The sequence below is a fragment of the Rosa rugosa genome, chromosome 7 (assembly GCF_958449725.1).
Source record: "Rosa rugosa chromosome 7, drRosRugo1.1, whole genome shotgun sequence".
NCBI lineage: Eukaryota > Viridiplantae > Streptophyta > Magnoliopsida > Rosales > Rosaceae > Rosa > Rosa rugosa.
The window spans coordinates 1,735,961-1,754,628 of NC_084826.1; the positions used below are offsets into that span (position 1 = coordinate 1,735,961).

Sequence of the window (18,668 nt, forward strand, 5' to 3'; positions counted from 1 at the left end):
ATGATATGTCTCTTGTCATTTGTGTAGAGACACTAATACAAGTATGTGGGTGCTCTTAACTTAAAGAGTACACTGAACGCGATCATTAGAGTTCTTGTATGGAGTCTTACTTACATGTCAAACTTGAACTCTAAATTGCAATAATACAAATTAGTCCTTTGACCTGAGACACCATAGTTGTCTTATGAGTGAATGGATTATCTCTTGATGATGCAATAACATTGTGTCCCTTAATGGATATAATAGATGCATTCATTGGTATAATCAATTCGGTCATGGAGACATGTGAGTGTACAATAAGGAATCTCTATCCTTAAGTAAATAAGGTGTATGTTCAAAGATGTGATTCAATGAGTCTTTGGCCAAAGCATTGAATGAGATTAAAAAGGAGTTTTTAATCACATTCTAAGAATCACATAAGAATGAAAATCACATTAGGGGATTGACATATCAATTCCATACCCCGATGATGTGATTTAGAACATAGTGTTAGAGAAGGACCGTATTGTATTGTAATTCCAATTGAATAGGTTCTTTGTCATTCTACATTAACTAGGGTAGTCATGATATGTTGCAAGACGTCACTCATGACTTGTGAAGTCCCCGAGGATTCATAAACATTTATAATCCTAATAACAAGGGAGAATCAAAAATGGAGTTTTTGATTCGTAAACAAAATAGAATGGTTTCTATAAACTTCACTGCCTTGTTAATTAGAACCTAAGAGATCGCACACCATATAAGTGGATCCTTGAGATTGTATATGAAGAAGATTAAACAAGAGTTGGTTATGACCAAATAATTAATTAGATTTATTATTTGGACATAATTAGGTTTTTCGGGTAAAACCGAACCTATTGGGCCTAAACGATTGTCGGGCTTTTCGTGTGGACTTGGGCTTCACTAAATGAGATTTAAATGAAAGCCCAAGACACATTTTTAGTGCCCAATAACAAGTATGGACCAGCCAAAATATTGGCTTTATGAAAGTCAATATTTTCTTTTAGTAATTGGAGTTATTTCCTATTATATAAAAGTGAAAGCATGGACAAAGAGAATAAGTGTGTCTCCACACTATTATTTTCAGATTTGAGAGAGAGAGAGAGAAAGAGTTCTTTCTTGGTCCATTACAAAATTAAAGGAAAGAAGAACACTTGCATAATTTCTTCTTTTCTTTCATCTTTCTTCATCTCTTGATTCACTTGGTGAAGATCCTTAGAGGCCATATCCTTTTGTGGCTTTACTTGTTACATCAAAGAGAAGATTACAAGCACAAGAAGGAGTATAAGAAGGAGTTCTTAATCCAAGGTGCTTCAAGGTGGAGGAAACACACACAAGGAGAGATCAAGGAGAGGAACTTTGGTGGTTCACTTGGATCGGATTAAAATCACGCTCCAAGGGTGAGTAGAACATAAACTCCCTCTTTGTTCTTCCTTACTATGCATGCTATGTTTATATACATATCACAATAAGCCAAGATCATGGGTTAAAGGAATGGATTTTATGTTTAGTTAGTAGTTTAATGGTTAAACTAATTCCGCACTAATTAAAAAGTTTTGAAATCCATCCATTCCTTCACCTGGGACGGCCCACCCAATAGTTTTCTATTGTGGTCAGATCCTGTTCCAGTTATTGCTACCTACTTTGGTCAATTTAGCGCGATCAATTGCCCAATTCGGCCTTCGTCATTGAATTCATTGACATGTCAGTCTCTCTTCTTTAGAGTGAAGATATGTTATGTGAGTCTTTAATTTTTCGTCTTTAGTTGTTAGAGCATCTTTAACAGACTCTCTATTTTAGCTCCTTAGCTATTTTATAGAGTATGTTTAGCTTTTTATCTATTTTAGCAGCTGCACCAGACTCCTAAGTAGCTCTCCATTATAACTTTTAGTTATCTTGCTCATAAATATATAGAGCGGGATGAGGCTCTCTATAATTTAAAACATTCCTTTTAAGTTATTTTATGTAATTTATAAATACATTTAAACTCTTTAATCATCATTTAAAAAATAATATAAATTCAAAATTAGCTAAAATAGAGAGCATTGATACAGACGTATTTCTAAAGTGGCTAGCCAAAATAACTTTCTAGTTATTTTAGCTAAAATTTAATTAAAAAATGGCTAGCATTGCTAAAAATGCTCTAATCCCTTATTGGGTACTGTGATTACGATGTAATTGCAGTTTTTTTGAATTAAATTTCCTTTGATAAAAAAAAGAAATTGACGCAATGAAGTTTGATGATATTAAAAAAAAAAAAAAAGACAAAAGAAGGAAGTTTGACGATAAAAACGGAAAGAGGAATACATTAGATGAGTGACGAGTACCTATATATGTTTCGATTCGCAAGTGCTTACGCGCGGAAGAGCTAGTCATCAAACAATAAAGATTCAGAAGAAAGCAACAAATCAATTAATGAGGAACCTTCACAGAAAATTCCTTATGCTTTCATCCAAAATCTTGTGCTCATGTCCCATAAGAGAAATAGAGAATTGACAACTACATCGCCAGAGAGATCACCGACGAATATTTTCTCCTACTTTTAGCAAACACCCAGAATGTTTTCATTTGCTTTATATATATGTTTGAGTGATGGGAATGCTTGTTGGCAAGGGAAAAAAAACCAACAACTTTTCTCTTAATTATAAAAGAGAAATCAAATGTTTTATAATCCATACTATAAAAATACAAAATTTAGATACTACTCGATAAAAAAAATAATTAAGATACTAAAAAAAGAAATATAAAGTGTGGATTGTAAAATAAGGTGTGTGAATTTCACTCCCTTTTTTAAATTCCACACAAACTTGTTAGTTTGATTCCATTGCACAGCAAAGTTTTTCCGATCAATACTGCCAGTGTACCCTATTTGCGTCAATTTGACAATTTCCTATTTGACCCTATCGCTAAATGTACTCACAAGGGGTAAATTATGCATTCTCAATGAATTCACTCGACATCATTATATTATGTAGAAAATATATTTTGTTATTCACTTTTATTGCACGAGAAATAGTTCGTAACATAGAGTTTAGCAATGTGCTTAATACAATTCACCGAATTGAAAAACCAAGATCATCAAATTATATTGACAAGGCCTCACTCACCGACCAATTACTTCGTCAGAAAAGAAGTTATCATTATTGATTCTAGGTTTGACTCTTGTTCCCAGATGACAAACTAGGGGAGAGACGGATGATGAGAAGAAACTCTTTGACGTAGAAATTTCTCATTGAGGCACTTTTTCAGTTTTTCACAGGACCTGTAGCCACCTAGGTTTAAAGGTTAGGCCACCTGCCCCAGTTTTACAAAGGCAAAGTTTTTTTTTTTTTTTTTTTGTGTGGTCTGATTACGAAGGAAAAGTTTATACCTACAGCCTTCTAAAGTTCTAATTGGGAAGTATCATTAATTATCAGGATTCTATTCCTTTTATTCCATATTTATTTATTTTAAATATGGAAGATTTTTTATTTATGCTTGTCCATTGCCTCATTTTTTCGGTGTTGTGACCAGAGGCACTTTGAGAGCTGTAAAACTTCGTCTGAGTACAGTTGAGGCATATAACTCATTATGATTCATACGAGGCTTTTGCTCATGTGTCACATTGCTAAACACTACGTAGTACAACATATGAGAAAAAAAGAAAAAAAAGAAAAAAAAAAAAGCCCAGTAGAAATTTTAAGAAACTTATTCTCAAGTACACATTCATGCATTCAAAGTTTGACAAGGTCAAACTTACTATAATTGTTCTTTTGGAACATATTACTGTCCGATTGTGTATGCATCTTAATAGAGTAGATGGAAATCCATTGGACAAATAGGTGCATGTAATTTTTCCCTTCAATTACCATTTTTGTGAGGGACTCCACTCACAAGTCACAACCCGCTGCAAGATTCACATGAAAGGAAAACATAAATTTGGGAAAAAAGAAGTCATCAGAGATCAGTATATCGCTTATCTGAAATCATGAGATGGTGTGCTGCACATCACTAGCTGAGATTTGGTGGTGGACAACAATCCTGATGCTGAAGAAAATGAAAATTCCAACGTTAGCTTCATATCAATATCTGCAAGTTCAACACATATTATCTGATGCACTGGAAACCACTAAGACCTTTTCAGTGATATACAGTATTCTTATTGCATGATTCGTAATACACAAATGCTTCAACTGAATTTTGTAAGTTCTCTAATGTACCAAATAAACTTCATTACAGAATACTTCTCTCTTTCAATTGGAGTTATATGCTGAATGTTTTTATTAGACATTCATGTCCAGATGTCCTAGTGATTGCACATTGGAAAAGGCAAAGTCTCTTTACAGTTTTTAGCAATGAAATTTCCAAAACCATTTATTATCATACGACGTAATAGTGCTCTTGCTTGTTTAGCAGAACATCAATGAGTACAATTAGTTACCTAGAAATTCTGTGTTATGAATTTCAATAGATTACTTCATTGAAATTTAGCTGATTGCATGGATATATGTAGATGTTTGAGAGAAGTGAAGAAGACCTTGTTGAGCTCACTTGCAACACAAGTATGCCATAATCTTCGAAGTTCTTGTATAGTTTCTCGTAATTTTTTAGCGCTCTTTGACATTAATAAGTACCTGGTAGTATACAAAAGTACGTAGTTGTTCAAAAATACCAAAATTTGAATTGCAAAATTCATGTTAAAATAATCACTATATTGGTCTCAACAGGAGCATCACACTTGATCCTTGAATTTGCTTCAGTCCCTCTGAATGTACAAAGAGAAACATCAAAGCGAGATAAGGTTTGAGAAGCATGCGTTATGGATGTGCCACAAACAAGAGTTTAGGATACAGAATTAAGCAGATTGAGAATCTAAACCTGCTAAGGCTTTAGCATTCTTGTGTCGGTCTCAAGCTTCGCTTGTTTCTCATGTAAACCAACCAAAGCAGCAGACAAAGGTTACCAACCTAGTCTCATGCCACCACCTAAAATTTTCCTGACCCTTTTAGCCTAACAAACAAAAACAGTAGAAAATCAAATTTCGAAGAACAAAAACAGTAACCATGTTTTTGATCTTATAAGTCTCAGTAGTGTAAATTAGTAATAAAGCTTTTGGAACCAGCAAGAACAGTGCCAACAGGTGCTCCAATACTTTTGGCCAAAGATACCTAGCCCATTATTTTTTAGAATAAAACGTGATTAGTGAAAATCACTAAACTGCACATTAACATTAATTAAATTTGGATGACGTACTAAGCATATATTTATATACGGAAATGGAATCAGCAGCTTGTACAAGTCCTATCAACAGGAACACAAATTAGTGTCTGTAGACCAATACTAATGGATTAGATACTTTTGGATCATGGCCTTGCTATGTATAGCTGGCAAAACAGAATGGAGCATAAAAGTTTTATACATTAGTCCCAAGCTAGACTCATAACTAAAGTATGAATTAAATTTCAACTCTCAACAGATGCATTGAAAATTCCAGCGCCATCAATATGAAGCTTCAAGCGATGCTTCTTGGCTATTTCTCCCACCATTCTGTGTATTGAATAGTTAGGCATCTACCACCGCAGCTGCATTAAGGAAACAAAACCAGTTGATCGATCATTTGTTTGCAACATGGTCATAGAACATTTTTTTTTTTCTTTTGTCACCGAAGCAAAGAGAAATTCATTAACTCTGGCTAATAACACAGGAGCTTCAGTGTGATGAACCCACTAAATTTATTCTACGGCACAACTAAACTCAACTCCTGCTTGACTTACTTTGCATGTGCAGTCACCAAGCAGATTAGTCTTGTGGTTGGGTTGATATCCATTGTTCCATCTTTGTTGTTTTTGACTGTCTTGGGTTGTACACCCCCAAGTATTGAGATGCCTCCAAGCTCATGAAGATGAATGTGAGAATTATCTCCAAGAATGACTTCACTTCATCTAATGTCACAATGAACAAGCATGCTGATGAGGTTCCCCATTGTGCCAAAGAGCTGCTTCCTTTCCCATGATCTTTGCCATTTTGTTTTTAAGCGAAATGCAGTTGGGTCTCGTCCAATTATATCATCATCAATCTCAGTAGCTGCCATGGCAGCTCGCATAGCTTCAGCTGGCTGTGTGACGGTGTCTGACCGCATGTCCACAGTACAGGCTACCATATTTCCTAAAGAAGAACTAACCCCAAATGAAAAACAAAAAGAGAGACGAAGAAAAGGATAAGTTCATAATCTGTTTCCTAAATAGAAAATATAATACAACTCTTGAAAATCATTACTTCAAATCAGACAGATAACAAACCGATGAATTCGTAGTATGCCAGTATTTGGAGGAAAAAAGAACAAAAATTCTCTGCTTTTGAAACTGGTAATAGAATGCCAAAAGTAGTACTAATTGGATTTTGATATGCAGATAAAATAAATCTGTCAACATATTACATGTGCAAAATCTGTCAACATGTAGGTTGATCCTAAATTCAAGAGTAACTTAACCTTCTTAATCCATAGGTACAGTTGTTTTGGTCACATAGAACAAAACTTGAGGCTTATACCATGAGAGAGAAATGCACATACAGATATCAGACTGGTAAATTAGTAGTATGAGATTATTTGAAGGGAAAAGAAGTAGTACTAATCGGATTTATGTATCCATATAAACGAATTCTCAATTCTCTTCTATGTTGATCCTAATAAATTCAAGAGTAACAATTCTTATCTACGAGTAGAATTGCTATGGTCAAAACAGAGCAAAGCTTGGAAGGAAATAACTGGAGGCATCTAAGCAATAAAAGATCATGGGAGAAAGAGGTGCACATACAAGTTCTCAACCCAGATGAGGATAACTAAACCCAGAAATAGTCTTGAGTCTCGAAATTGAGGATGTATGACTACAATAAGTACACACACACACACTCACACTATACATATAGAGGTTATACATTCTAGTTTGATTAGGTCTTTTTATTCGTGATTGGATCACTATGCTTTTAATCCTACTTGAGATGTTTACTTCAATGTGTTGCCTATCAATACCTCCTAGATGAAGAAGAATAAGATCATTAAACAGTGTGATTACTTTTGGTCTCATATGATTTGACATCTGTGTCTTTGAAATTATGGAGCCGTTGTTTCTATAGGAAATGAAAAGTGAGCTTCTACACCAAAGTTGTAAGCCCCATTTTCTTGTATGTCATGTTCCTAATTGTCCTGCCAAAAGGTCTGTCAAAGAAGGAAATAAGCGAGGAGGACCAGGGAACCCATCAGAGGGTCACAGAATTCATACAAATTAAGTTCAAAACATCCAAATGGTAAGTGCCAATACAAAAAGTTTACACAAACAACTTTCAACAAACTTTTTCTTATGTACACATTCATGACTTTCAAATCCAGATAGATCTAATTTATTACCATCCCAGATGTTAAACAACATTTTCAAACAAGGATGGAAGGACAGTGCCGAAGTTTCTCTCATTGGTGTCCATTTTCTTCAGGGGCTCCGGTCAGAGCTTTCTGCAACATTTACATTAAAAGAAACATAAATTTGGGCGAGAAGAAAAAAGTAGTTGGAGATCAATGTGATCTAGTTTACCTGAAAGCAGGACAAAGTGTACTGCACATCACTTGCTGAAATTTGGTGGTGGAGAACAATCCTAATGCTGAAAAAAAAAAAATGAAACTTTCAAGATTAGCCTCACATCTATATGCTGCATTCACACTGTAATAATTGAGATGCATACAAAATTGTCTAAACCATAGAGATGTCAATAAACACAATGTGTTCAAGTTTCCGAGTGAAGGCAAAAGAAATTTTTGGCAATGGACTGAACAATAAAATAGTGCGTTTAAAGTACTAAAGCATGGATCTTAAAAGACATATGAGAGGTGAATCGGACCTTGATGAGCTTTCTTTCATCGTAAGTATACCATATTCTTCCAATTTCTTATACAACTTTTCTGTGGTGATTGTTGATCCCTCAAGAATATGAACATACAGCTGGTCATACACAAAATTTGTTCAGGGGTTATCATAGTATATTAAAAGCACTCATGTGACATTACAACTATCTGATAAAAGTGTATCTTGTGGTAGAAACAAATTCAAAGTCGTTAACTTTCAATTGCAGACTCACGTTAAAAATGATTGGCATTGTAATCAAATTAAGTTGAGTATGTATATAGGTTTTGAACATTGGTATAACTAAATTACTTACAATATTTGTCTCAACCGTCTCAGTATCCACCCTTAATCCTTTGATTTGATTTAGTCCCTCTGAATGTACGAAAAATTGGCAAGTAAGAAACATCAAAATGCTTGATTGCTTGAGAAAAGATGTGATGGCTCTCCTTCAAAGTTCAAATAAGAGTTTAGTATAGTAAACCAAGTAGATTGAGAATATACCTGCTAAAGTCTTAGCTTTCTTGTGATCACCCTCAAGCTTTGCAACATTTTCATGTAAAGCCACCAAAGCACCTGCACAAAGGATGCCGACCTGTCTCATTCCACCACCTAAAGTTTTCCTGAGCCTTCTAGCCTAAGAAGCAAAACAATATCAATAAATAAAAATTTAAGAAAAAGATAGGTTTGCCTTTGATATACCACACATAAGATCTCCATATTACCTTAGTAATGAAGCTTTCGGATCCAACAATGACAGATCCAACAGGAGCACCAATACCTTTTGAGAGACAAACCTAGTCCATTATTTTGAAAGAGAGGGTGATTAAGTGAATACTGTATCACATTATAAAGGAATCATTGAGATAAATTACCAGAAGATGGGGTTTTTATTTTCCACTGTGAACTGTAGTTTAGTTAAACACACAATAATGAGAAATGATTCTAGAAGTACCAATGACAGGAACCATACCGAAACTGAATCAGCAGCTTGCACAAGTCTATCAACTGGAACACCAAGTGCCTGTAAACCAATATTTTGAATTAGATACTGAAGATGTACCTTAGATATTCAAATCAGGACAAAGCTTAGACTCTTTCCTGAGCATCAGATATTAAATGAAATAAAATATTCAAATTCAGTAAACTCTACTTTTAGCAAACAAGTTGGCATTTAGAAGCAGAGATAAGACCCAAATTGCTCTATTAAAGTAGGCATGCAGTCATGTATCAGCACAAATATGCTCTCGGTAAAACACAGACCAGAGGAATAATATGAATTTAAATGTAGTTCCAAGAAATTGATAATGTACAATTTTGGTATTGCAGATCTCAATGATTGAAACCTAATATGTCCACCACATGTTGCAATACTCTGCTTCCTCTTTTCAATGTTAGTGTTAAAAAAGATAGCAACCAATCATTTATATATATATATATATATATGCCCTGGTCAACATCTAAGTTCAACATTTTACTTGAAAAAGTATAACTAGTTTATTTGCAGTCTAAACTTCAATCCATCTAATTATGTCAATGGCAGATTATATCCTTACTATAAATTGTTATGCAGACTATCATACAAGTTCAGTGCATTAGCCATAGAGCTCATAACTAAAACATAAAACAGATTTACTTACAACAGATGCATTGAAAATGCGGGCACCATCAATATGAAGCTTTAAGCCATGCTTCTTGGCTATCTCTCCCACTCTGTCTGTGTACTCCACAGTTAAGCATCTACCACCGCAGCTGCATTTCAGAAAAGAATAGAAAAATGAAAAAAAAAGCTCGGTCAATTATGGACTGCAAACACTCAGCTACAAGACATTTTTTTTCATAGCCAAAGCAAAGAGGTGTCGCTTGAGCCAATCAGCCAAATAGTCCTTTTCTCTCAGTTATGAGAAAGATAACCTCTAATAATATAAGGAAGTCAAGTCAAGCCTTAGATTTTGGTTAACAAAAAACATGCTAGTTGACCATAGCCATGGTTGTTGGTCAGTCAAACAAATTAGCAACAGATTCTTCAGAGAAGAGTGAAGCCAACAACATTATAATACAAGCTGATAACCAACTTTTCTCAGACCAACAATCTGCAGTACTAAAAACAAAGTCGAAGACTCGGAGTCTACTAGATATCATATAAAATACGTAAATCAAGTGGCTACCATATCATAATCTAACAATAAACAACACAAGGTTATGTACCTAAGCATCTTACTATGGAAATAAGATTATCCTTACTTTGCATGTGAGTTCTCTAAGCAGATAAGTCTCGTGGTTGGAAACACAAGCTCTCCTCTTGGATCCCTAATGGTGGCTTCAATTAAATCAAGGTCCATTGTCCCGTCATTGTTGTTTTTCACTGTTCTTGGATGTACACCTCCAATTGTTGAGATGCCTCCATTCTCATAGATATGAATGTGGGAATTATGCCCAAGAATGACTTCACTTCCTCTAATGTCACAGTGAACAAGCACACTAATGAGGTTTCCCATAGTGCCTGATGGTACAAAAACTGCTGCTTCCTTCCCCATGATCTTTGCCATTTCTGTTTCCAAGCGGAATGCTGTTGGATCATAGCCAAGTACATCATCATCAACCTCAGCAGCTGCCATGGCTGCCCGCATTGTCTCGGTTGGTTTCGTGACAGTGTCGGAACGGAGGTCAACCGTTTGAGTTACCATATTTGCTGAACAAGAAACTAGTACCAACAAAACAAAAGGAGATAGAATGAGTTCATAGTCTGTTTCCTAGATACAGAATCTACTACAACTAGAAACAAATCATGAATTCTAATCACTGAATAGAGATAAACTGATGCCTACAGAATTGCCTTTCAGCAACCATGGCTGGTGCTTAACCAAAATGATCAATTGGTAGTATGAAAGAATTTGAGAGGAAAAGACAAAAGTTTCTGTCTTTTGCAAATGTGGCAGAGAATCACAAGAAAGCTAATTCCAAATAAAAATGAATCACTTCAATGTGGGCAAAAAACTAAAAAGCATTTGGGGTTCAATTTTGATCATAAACCCTCTTTGATATTCATGTATTTTCTTTTATATTGATCCTAAATTAAAGGGTATCTCAATCTTGTTAGCAGAGTTGTTATGGTCAAAACAAAACAGAATTTGTGAGGATCCAACTAAAAATTCCGCACTTGAATCCATTTGTAAGTGACTAGACAATTCCAACACACTAAGAACTAGTCTTTAGGGAATTTAAGACACCTAAGCTTATAATAAAGACCATGCATATGAGAGAGAAAGAGAGAGAGAGAAATGCGCATACCAGTTCAAGAGAGATGATGTTAAGACCAATATAGTGTCAGTCCCAACTTTGATCTCAGCAAAACTCTCACTGCCCAGAAAACTATGAACCAAAATGATCAAACATGAACTATAAAAAGCCCTGAAAATAATATCTTTCAAAGACTCAAAGTTGTTGAATGAATGATAAAATAAGATCAAGGAGGAGCTACAAATTGTTGAATAAGATTCCAGAAGACCAGACCTAATGTGAATGAAGGGTCGTAATTCGTGCCCAGACACTCTAGAAAGAGTTAAAATGATTCACAGGAGTCACACACCAGAAACGAAATAGTGGTAGGTAAAGTGACATATGCATCCAACTGAAGCGTTCATGCAACTGATGTGGCTTATACTATTGACAACTCACTTTCAATGAATCATAATTTTCATGTCCCACTACTAGAAAAAACCCCAATGCAAACAAATGACATTCACATGGATATTTACACAGATAGGATTATGTGTGAAAAACACTGCGATACACACAATTGTTTGTGTGAAAACTATATTCACACAGATATCTGTGTGAAATATATCCTAAAAGTGGGGCCGTGAAAATTTACAAGGATTTTCGTATGAAATTCACACAGATTTCCATATGAATGATGGTGATACACAGACATCCGTGTGAAAATTTATTTATGTTTTAAAGAATTATGCACATGTGTCAGAAACTCACACGGATCTCCGTATGAGTTGGAGTTTACATATTTCGGCAATTACTAATTAGAGGATGGGATAGGGAGTGGGACCCACCAAATACATTCACGCAGACAAACAATTCTGTGTGTAAGTAGTATTAGCAACGCTAGTAATACTTACAGATATATAATCCGTTGCTGTACCGTATGTATTGACGTATTCACATGAATTTTCGTGTAGAATACTATGATTTCACACGGGTTGTCATCCGTGTGTGATGGGTACTTTTTCTAGTAGTGGATCCTTTCAAAGGTGAATTCATAATTTTCATGTACCCTGTTCTTTCTTTTTGGAGTTAACCTATTGCCCTCAGGTTTGGTATGGAATCTAAGTGGGACCAATGTTATGGTTTTCTTTCTAAACATTGTGGACTATACTTTTCCACAATGAAATTGGATTTTGCTTCCTATTCTGCTAATTATGGAAGAGGGAGGAGCACCCACTTTATCGCAGAAAAATGTTCTAATACCGGACTAAATGATGGTTCGCGAGTTCGGGCTTCCTATTTGATTGGGACACAATCTATATTCTGGGTGCCACTTGAGGTAATTAATCGAGATTTGCGTGCCACTTGTGTAGCTAAAATGATTTTTCTGGTCTGTTAAGGAAGAATCCCTCTACCATATATGAAAATGACAATACATGAATGTCTTTTCTATTTGATGCAGATACTAAAGTTAGCATCTGTAGATGATATGACACAAATGATACCACTATCGCAGAAATTGTAAAGTGATTATGACATAAATGATACCACTATCGCACAAATTGTAGGAAAATTGTAAAGTGATTAGCTGAAAAGTTTGAATTTTGGACTAAATGTTGAAATTTTTTGAAATTGCACCAAATTCTGTTGCAAAAAAACAGGATGAGCATTTATAAGACAAAGATGGTTTTCGGGTTACCTCACATTGGGAAGCTAGAGGCAGAGTAGGTGATGGAGATGGTAAGAGTTGTACTTGGTGGATTATATGGCTCGTTGTAATTGCTTTATATGTTATAGCCTGAGTGGCTGCGCAAGCAGTGAAGCTTATCCCTCCAGCAAGAAAGAAGGTCCATCTTGCCTTCTGCTTAGTTGGAAAGGTAATCCATGAAAATAACCCATATCTGTATTCAGTGTAGCACTGTAGCATCAACTAGTGCCTATACTTTTATCACTACCAGAGCATACATAAAGCACCAAAACATTAGAGGATAAAAAGCAATCTACATCTGATCTGCTTAGTTGGCTATCCTTAGTGGACAAAAAAATGTTTTAGCACCAGAAAATTTTTATAGTCCCACAAAATTCGGAAAGTGCACGAAGGTAAAGGATTCAAAGAGATACAATATCATCAACTCAACAATATAAACTTGGAACTTCGCATATTTGACAGCAAAAGTTGATCAAGTAAACTAGGCTCTTTAAGTTCATATTTGGGTTGGTGCATTTTCAGCCAAATCGACCACCTCAGCAGAAACAGTGGTGGCATCTGCACTGACAAGACCATCATCTCCGGCTACTTCTGCCCCAACAACTTGGTCATTGGCCACATCGGTACTTGTTAGCTTTTCAGTAGGAAGCACATTATCCACAGTGCCTGAAACAGCATCTCCATTGCTAACAGAGTCTTGAGCTGCAACACCACTGGGGTAGATCCCATCTGAGGTAGAAAGGTGAGTATCAGAACCTTCACCACTTGTACCTTGTAATGGTATGTCATTCTCACCCTCTGCAGCAGAAGGCGTGTTGTTAGGTACATTTACATCCGTGGTAACTGTCATATCATCCTTCTTTTCTGCATCAACATCTATACCATCCACTTGTGGATCAGTAGTTTCACCATGAGATGCAGCAAGCTCATCTGAGGCACTTGTATTAACAGTTGACTGCGCAACGGCCACATCTGCTGCAGCGTCAGCCAACTCAAGATCATTTCTGGCTGCAACTTCTTTTTGTTCTTGTTCTTGCGCTATGTATTTTTCTCTAAGGTGTTGTACCCTTTCCACCTCCACTAGAAGACCCCCATACCGCTTTTGTAAAGTTCGCTCAAGCTCCTTTTGTTTTTGAACTTCTTCCCAAAGATTGTTTATCCGGTGTGAGGCTGCAAGTTGTTCTTGCTTCTGCAGAGCACGGAAGCACTCGAGTTCTTTTTCAGCAGTGTCCAACTGCTTGAAAGTTTCCTCAATTTTTGGCCAATGAACTTCTTTAGCTCGCATCTGGAGAATTTAAAGAGAAAAAGGGTTCAGATACAGGATTAATATGCGATTGATGCCAAACAACGTTCAGAACTAAAAAGCAATGGAGCTTTCATATATCAAATAGAATTACACAAGCAATATGTAGACAAAGCAAGTGTTAAAAAAGACATTTTATCCAGAATTTTATCCAGAACATGATCATACTAGGAATGGTTGAGATGAAATATAGCCGTTTTTCATCTTCCATCTCTAAAAACCTATCATAAGTTTTAGTCATGGGCAACAGATAAGACATAAGGCTGAAGATGAATCTTCTTGATGCCAAAGATATTAGTATGGTGGCCCATTTTAATAATTAGTTTAAGATATAGGAATAGTGGATGGTTAATAACTTTGGATAACAAGAGGAGGCCTATGAATTCATGGGAAAACTACACTTGAGGTCAAGGATCCACATATGTAGCATACTATTCATTATATATAACCTGTCAACTACAAGCATCTTAGCTTAAGATTCCAAAAAGTGAAACACAAACTACAAGTAGATAGTAACTCATTTTCACTGCCTATAGAAATTATTTATCTAAGCACTTTTGTGTGCCTGCATAGTCATAGATAATTATGATGACAGAAGACATAGAACAGCTGGACTCATGACCATATTTTTGCCTTTGAAGCAATTAATGAGCAAAAGATTAGTCATAGAATTCATCCATAGGCATTTTGTCTAACAATTAAAAAGTATAAGACAGAAGCATACCTCATAACCATGTGTTCGAACTTTAACCTTTTTTTCAAGGCTCGCTGCCTTCCCAAGATCATCATCCAACTTCTTCTTCACATTCTCAAACTCATTCTGCAAAGCCTCAAGTTTCTCCTCATTTCCAGCAATACTTGATGCACCATAAGCATTGCGCCTAGGAAAAAACATGAAATCATTCATGCATGTCTTGTGTACTTCAACAAATTCATCGAGGGATTTATCTTCATGTCCCATTGCAACACGAAGATACTGAACCTCTTCCTTTATCATTGAATCAGCCTGCTCACAAAATGGTCATCATGAAAAAGTTAGAGACAAATAAACATTATACATACTCAAAGCTAGTCTCAGAAAATTAAAGATACAAATCCCAAGTGTCCGAAGTGAACACAATAAGAAGTTCAAAGTCCCAGATTTTATATGTAAACAAACTTTTATTAAAACAAAGTAGGGGTCAAGGTCTCCACCGATTAACTAACGACCTTAGCAACATTTAAGGAAAAACATTTTAAAAACAGAAAGAGCACACTAGTAATAAAATGAACGAAAGGACACAGAACTAAAGCAACAGCTTTCTAATCCAGTACTATAGCATACAAATAACTCTCTCTAAACTTGGTAGAAAATGATGCCCACAGCAAAGCCTAGTGAACTCTCTCCCACAAGTTATCTATCTCCTTATTCCATCCACCGCCCCATCTCTCACAAAAGAGTACCATCATAGCACAACCTCCCAACATATTCCTTCCAAGACCCAGACCATAAATTATGATCCTATGTGTTGCATCAAGAAGGCTTAAGCATGAAATATACTCAGACTCGAGCAACAAAATAATGTATATGTGTGACATCTCTGATTCTCTTAGGAAAATAATTCAGTGATGACCATGCATGTGTGTGCATGGAAAGAAAGAACATACGAGAAATTATAGAAAGAAAGAAAGAACATACGAGAAATTAACATACCTCCTTCAGTTCATCTTCTTCAAAGTCTTCTATCTCAGGGACAGTAGGAGTAGAGCCATTTGCACTGCGCTTGGTACCTTTCTTTTTCCGCTTATCTACTTTCTCATCAAGTGGGTATTTCACATTATCATGCTCTAGTAAACTAAGAAGCTCCTTCGTAATCATTTCATTGGCCTGCTCAATTGAAGTAGGAGGAACAACTTTACTCTTATCTTCATCTGCTCTCAACAAGGACTTTCTCAGAGATTCCACTGAAGGAGCAGGAGGCCTAGGGAGCTCCCTCTGCAGTACTTTTGATCTCTTCCTAAGTAATGCCTGCTGTCGTGCTTCTTCCTCAGCCCTTTCTCTAGCAATCCTATCAGACATATCTTCTTCAATCTTCTCCTCAGGTTCTTCATTATCTTCTGGAACTGGCTGCATGACTATCTGGTACTCATTTTTGGGCTGTGGTAACTTGCTTAGACCCATCTGCAAGTTTTTCCTTAACTCAGCCTGTCTCCGATGCTCCATCTTTGCACTATCATGCATATCAATATCTTCATTGATACGAAGCTCGTCCCTCATTGGAGTCCCCTTCGGTGTCATGCCAAAAGAATCCCTTGCCGGGGTCAAGCCAATCCTAGGAGTAAGACCTGCACCTCCAGGAGTTGAAGGAGTAAGCATCAAATTTGGTGTCTGGATTTCCTTTTTTCTAGGAGTGACACCAGAAAAATCTGATGGGTGCAACTGTGGATTCTCTCCTCCTAACAATGGTGTCTGAGACTCTCTCAACATGGCCAAATTTGAAGCTTCCATCATGATAGCATCACCTTTACCAGAAGGTGTTCTTTGGGGCGTACGTGAAGGTGTCATTCCCAGCCTTGGTGTCTGGGCATAATTTGCAAGAAGGGCTCGAGTTGCACCACTTCCTTCTGTGAGTTCACTCCCAGCAAGATCATTTGCATAGCCCATCTTTGCAATTTCCTCCAACTCATGATCTGAAATCTGAGGCGCAGGAAGCATAAGCTTTGATCTCTTCCTAACTGTTTCTGGATCATTCAACTTGTTGGCTTGCAATATCGCTGATGGAGCATCCTGCCTCTGAGCAATTTTATTCTTTGCGATATCTTGTTTCCTCAACTGAGCTTCCACATCAACCCTTCTCTTCCCTTCAAGCTCCTCAATAGTCGTAGGGAACTGAGGCTGGTCAACTGGTCTATCTTCATCAGCAACATCATAAAAGCCTGGAGGAGGCTTCTTCTCAAAGGGAATTTCAGCGTTGTAGTCTATCCCCTTCCTTTTCCTCTTCCGCTGCCTATTATCAATCCCAGCAGCCTTTAATTCTCTCCTTTTCTGTAGGGAAGCAAGCCTTCTGGCTTCCTCCAGCTGTTTCTCTCTAGCCTTTCTTTTGGCCTTCTTTCCCCTGGTGTTGGCCAACCGAGCTCGTGCCTCAGAAAGCATTTCCTTCTCATCCTCATCCATATCAACAGGATCCGGACGAGCAGGCTTAGACTCAGGATTGGGGTCAATCTCTCCAGGCCGCAATTTTCGGGGATCATCACCTGGTTCATAGTTCTCATCCTTGACACAGGCTGCATCAAGGAGCTTCTCGTACCTTTCAAGGCATTGAGATGGAGTACGACCAACGATTGGGGCAATTGTTCTCCACTGCGTAGGCATGAGCTTAGCAAGATGAAGAAGTTTCTCATCCTCTTCTCTAGTCCACTCGGTCTACAAGAATCAGAGTTATGGAATCACCGTTAGAAATTCATCAAGCAAAAATCCAACACATTAAGGGAACTCCAAGAATGAGAAACAGACCCGGATAAGGGGAGGGAAAAAATCCACTATAATTACAGAAAAAATAAACAAATTTCAACCTCCTATTTACCCATTACAAAGACAAGTATATGAAGAATAATCGGATAACAAAATAACTGAAACAAAAGCACCCACTCGATTCAATTCAATTTCTACCTTAGTACTGGACAAGCACTGCCTAAGTGCCTATAGCCTAATAAACTAGGGACCGAAAATTTTCATTGTTACCTCTGTTTTCTCCAGTAACCATACACTAACTAAACAAAACTGAGAAAATTAGTATACACACAGCAAAACAACTGAAGCAAAAACACTAATCGAATTCAAACATTCAATTTCTAATCAAATCCTCAGTTTTAACTAGCACCAGCCAGAGCCTAATTAACAGTAGATTGAATTTGTTCATCGCTCCATCTTCTCCAGTAATTAAAAAAAAAAAAAAACAGTGCTTTCCTTAAGAAAGTTACTGAAATCACTACGAAATCGAAACGAAAACAGCAACCAGATTCGAACATTCAATCCCCAGCCAAACCCTAAGCTTCCACAAGCACCACCGAAACCCTAATAAGCCACACATTGCAAGCAAAACAATGGAAAAAGATGAAGAAAGGCGGGACCTTTTTGATGGAGGGATCGAGCCACTCGTACCAGCGAGCCTTGCACTGCTTGGCGGATTTGCGAACGAGGAGGGAGGAGATTCGAGCCCACTGGTTCTTGCCGTACTTCATAACGGCGGCCTTGAGGATCTCATCCTCCGTGTTCTTCCACACGCCGCCCTTTATCATGATCCTCATCTCGACTTCGCCGCCGGGGAATTAAACCCTCAGTTCCCTAGGGTTTAAGAAAATCTGGGAGGGATTGAAATTTTGGGGTGGGTGGGGATTTGATTAAACCCTAGAGAGTGATTTGGGAGATCTTCTCTAATAGGATTGGCAATAGCCAATGACCCAATAGCTGCAACTAGTTTTGGTTTTTCTTTTTTATATTTATTATGGGTCAAGTTGGTTCACATTGCTATTTGGAAACCGACCCGACCCGATCCGTGGCCGAAATATATTTTCTTTTTCTTTTTTT

At 36.9% G+C, this 18,668-nt stretch overlaps 2 protein-coding genes and 1 pseudogene across 5 annotated transcripts; all 3 read right to left on the reverse strand.

Annotated features, from left to right (window-relative positions):
- Nucleotides 1–3,965: 3,965 nt before the first annotated feature.
- LOC133720885 (low-specificity L-threonine aldolase 1-like) lies at nt 3,966–6,139 on the reverse strand (annotated as a pseudogene).
- Nucleotides 6,140–7,222: 1,083 nt separating this feature from the next.
- Nucleotides 7,223–12,832, reverse strand: LOC133720875 (low-specificity L-threonine aldolase 1-like). 4 transcript variants are annotated; one of them, XM_062147357.1, is made up of 11 exons: nt 12,790–12,832; nt 11,163–11,243; nt 10,116–10,575; nt 9,512–9,623; nt 8,845–8,895; nt 8,597–8,668; nt 8,376–8,508; nt 8,188–8,246; nt 7,870–7,970; nt 7,566–7,632; nt 7,223–7,486 (listed from the first exon to the last, which is right to left on the reverse strand). In XM_062147357.1, exons 3-11 carry the CDS (start codon nt 10,556–10,558, stop codon nt 7,445–7,447), a joined length of 1,080 nt encoding a protein of 359 aa, XP_062003341.1. In that variant the 5' UTR covers nt 10,559–10,575; nt 11,163–11,243; nt 12,790–12,832; the 3' UTR covers nt 7,223–7,444. The 4 variants fall into 4 exon arrangements, with proteins under 4 accessions (XP_062003341.1, XP_062003340.1, XP_062003339.1 ...); XM_062147356.1 differs by lacking the exon at nt 12,790–12,832 and adding an exon at nt 11,385–11,518 and having other exon boundaries at nt 11,163–11,231; XM_062147355.1 differs by lacking the exon at nt 12,790–12,832 and adding an exon at nt 11,385–11,513.
- Nucleotides 12,833–13,123: 291 nt separating this feature from the next.
- Nucleotides 13,124–18,543, reverse strand: LOC133720873 (cell division cycle 5-like protein). The gene is made up of 4 exons (XM_062147353.1): nt 18,212–18,543; nt 15,795–17,504; nt 14,826–15,107; nt 13,124–14,083 (listed from the first exon to the last, which is right to left on the reverse strand). Exons 1-4 carry the CDS (start codon nt 18,386–18,388, stop codon nt 13,295–13,297), a joined length of 2,958 nt encoding a protein of 985 aa, XP_062003337.1. The 5' UTR covers nt 18,389–18,543; the 3' UTR covers nt 13,124–13,294.
- Between the last annotated feature and the right edge of the window lie 125 nt (nt 18,544–18,668).

Bases quoted from the DNA above. Each gene is read 5' to 3' on its own strand.
- LOC133720875 (XM_062147357.1), bottom strand. From the start codon at position 10,558: ATGGTAACTCAAACGGTTGACCTCCGTTCCGACACTGTCACGAAACCA. The intron at 7,971-8,187 runs GTAAGTAATTTA...GTGTATGACCAG, and splicing joins AGACGGTTGAGACAAATATT to CTGTATGTTCATATTCTTGA. The intron at 7,633-7,869 runs GTCCGATTCACC...TTTTTTTTTCAG, and splicing joins ATGAAAGAAAGCTCATCAAG to CATTAGGATTGTTCTCCACC.
- LOC133720873 (XM_062147353.1), bottom strand. From the start codon at position 18,388: ATGAGGATCATGATAAAGGGCGGCGTGTGGAAGAACACGGAGGATGAG. The intron at 17,505-18,211 runs GTCCCGCCTTTC...TGATTCTTGTAG, and splicing joins TCGATCCCTCCATCAAAAAG to ACCGAGTGGACTAGAGAAGA. The intron at 15,108-15,794 runs GTATGTTAATTT...TTTTGTGAGCAG, and splicing joins AAGAAGATGAACTGAAGGAG to GCTGATTCAATGATAAAGGA.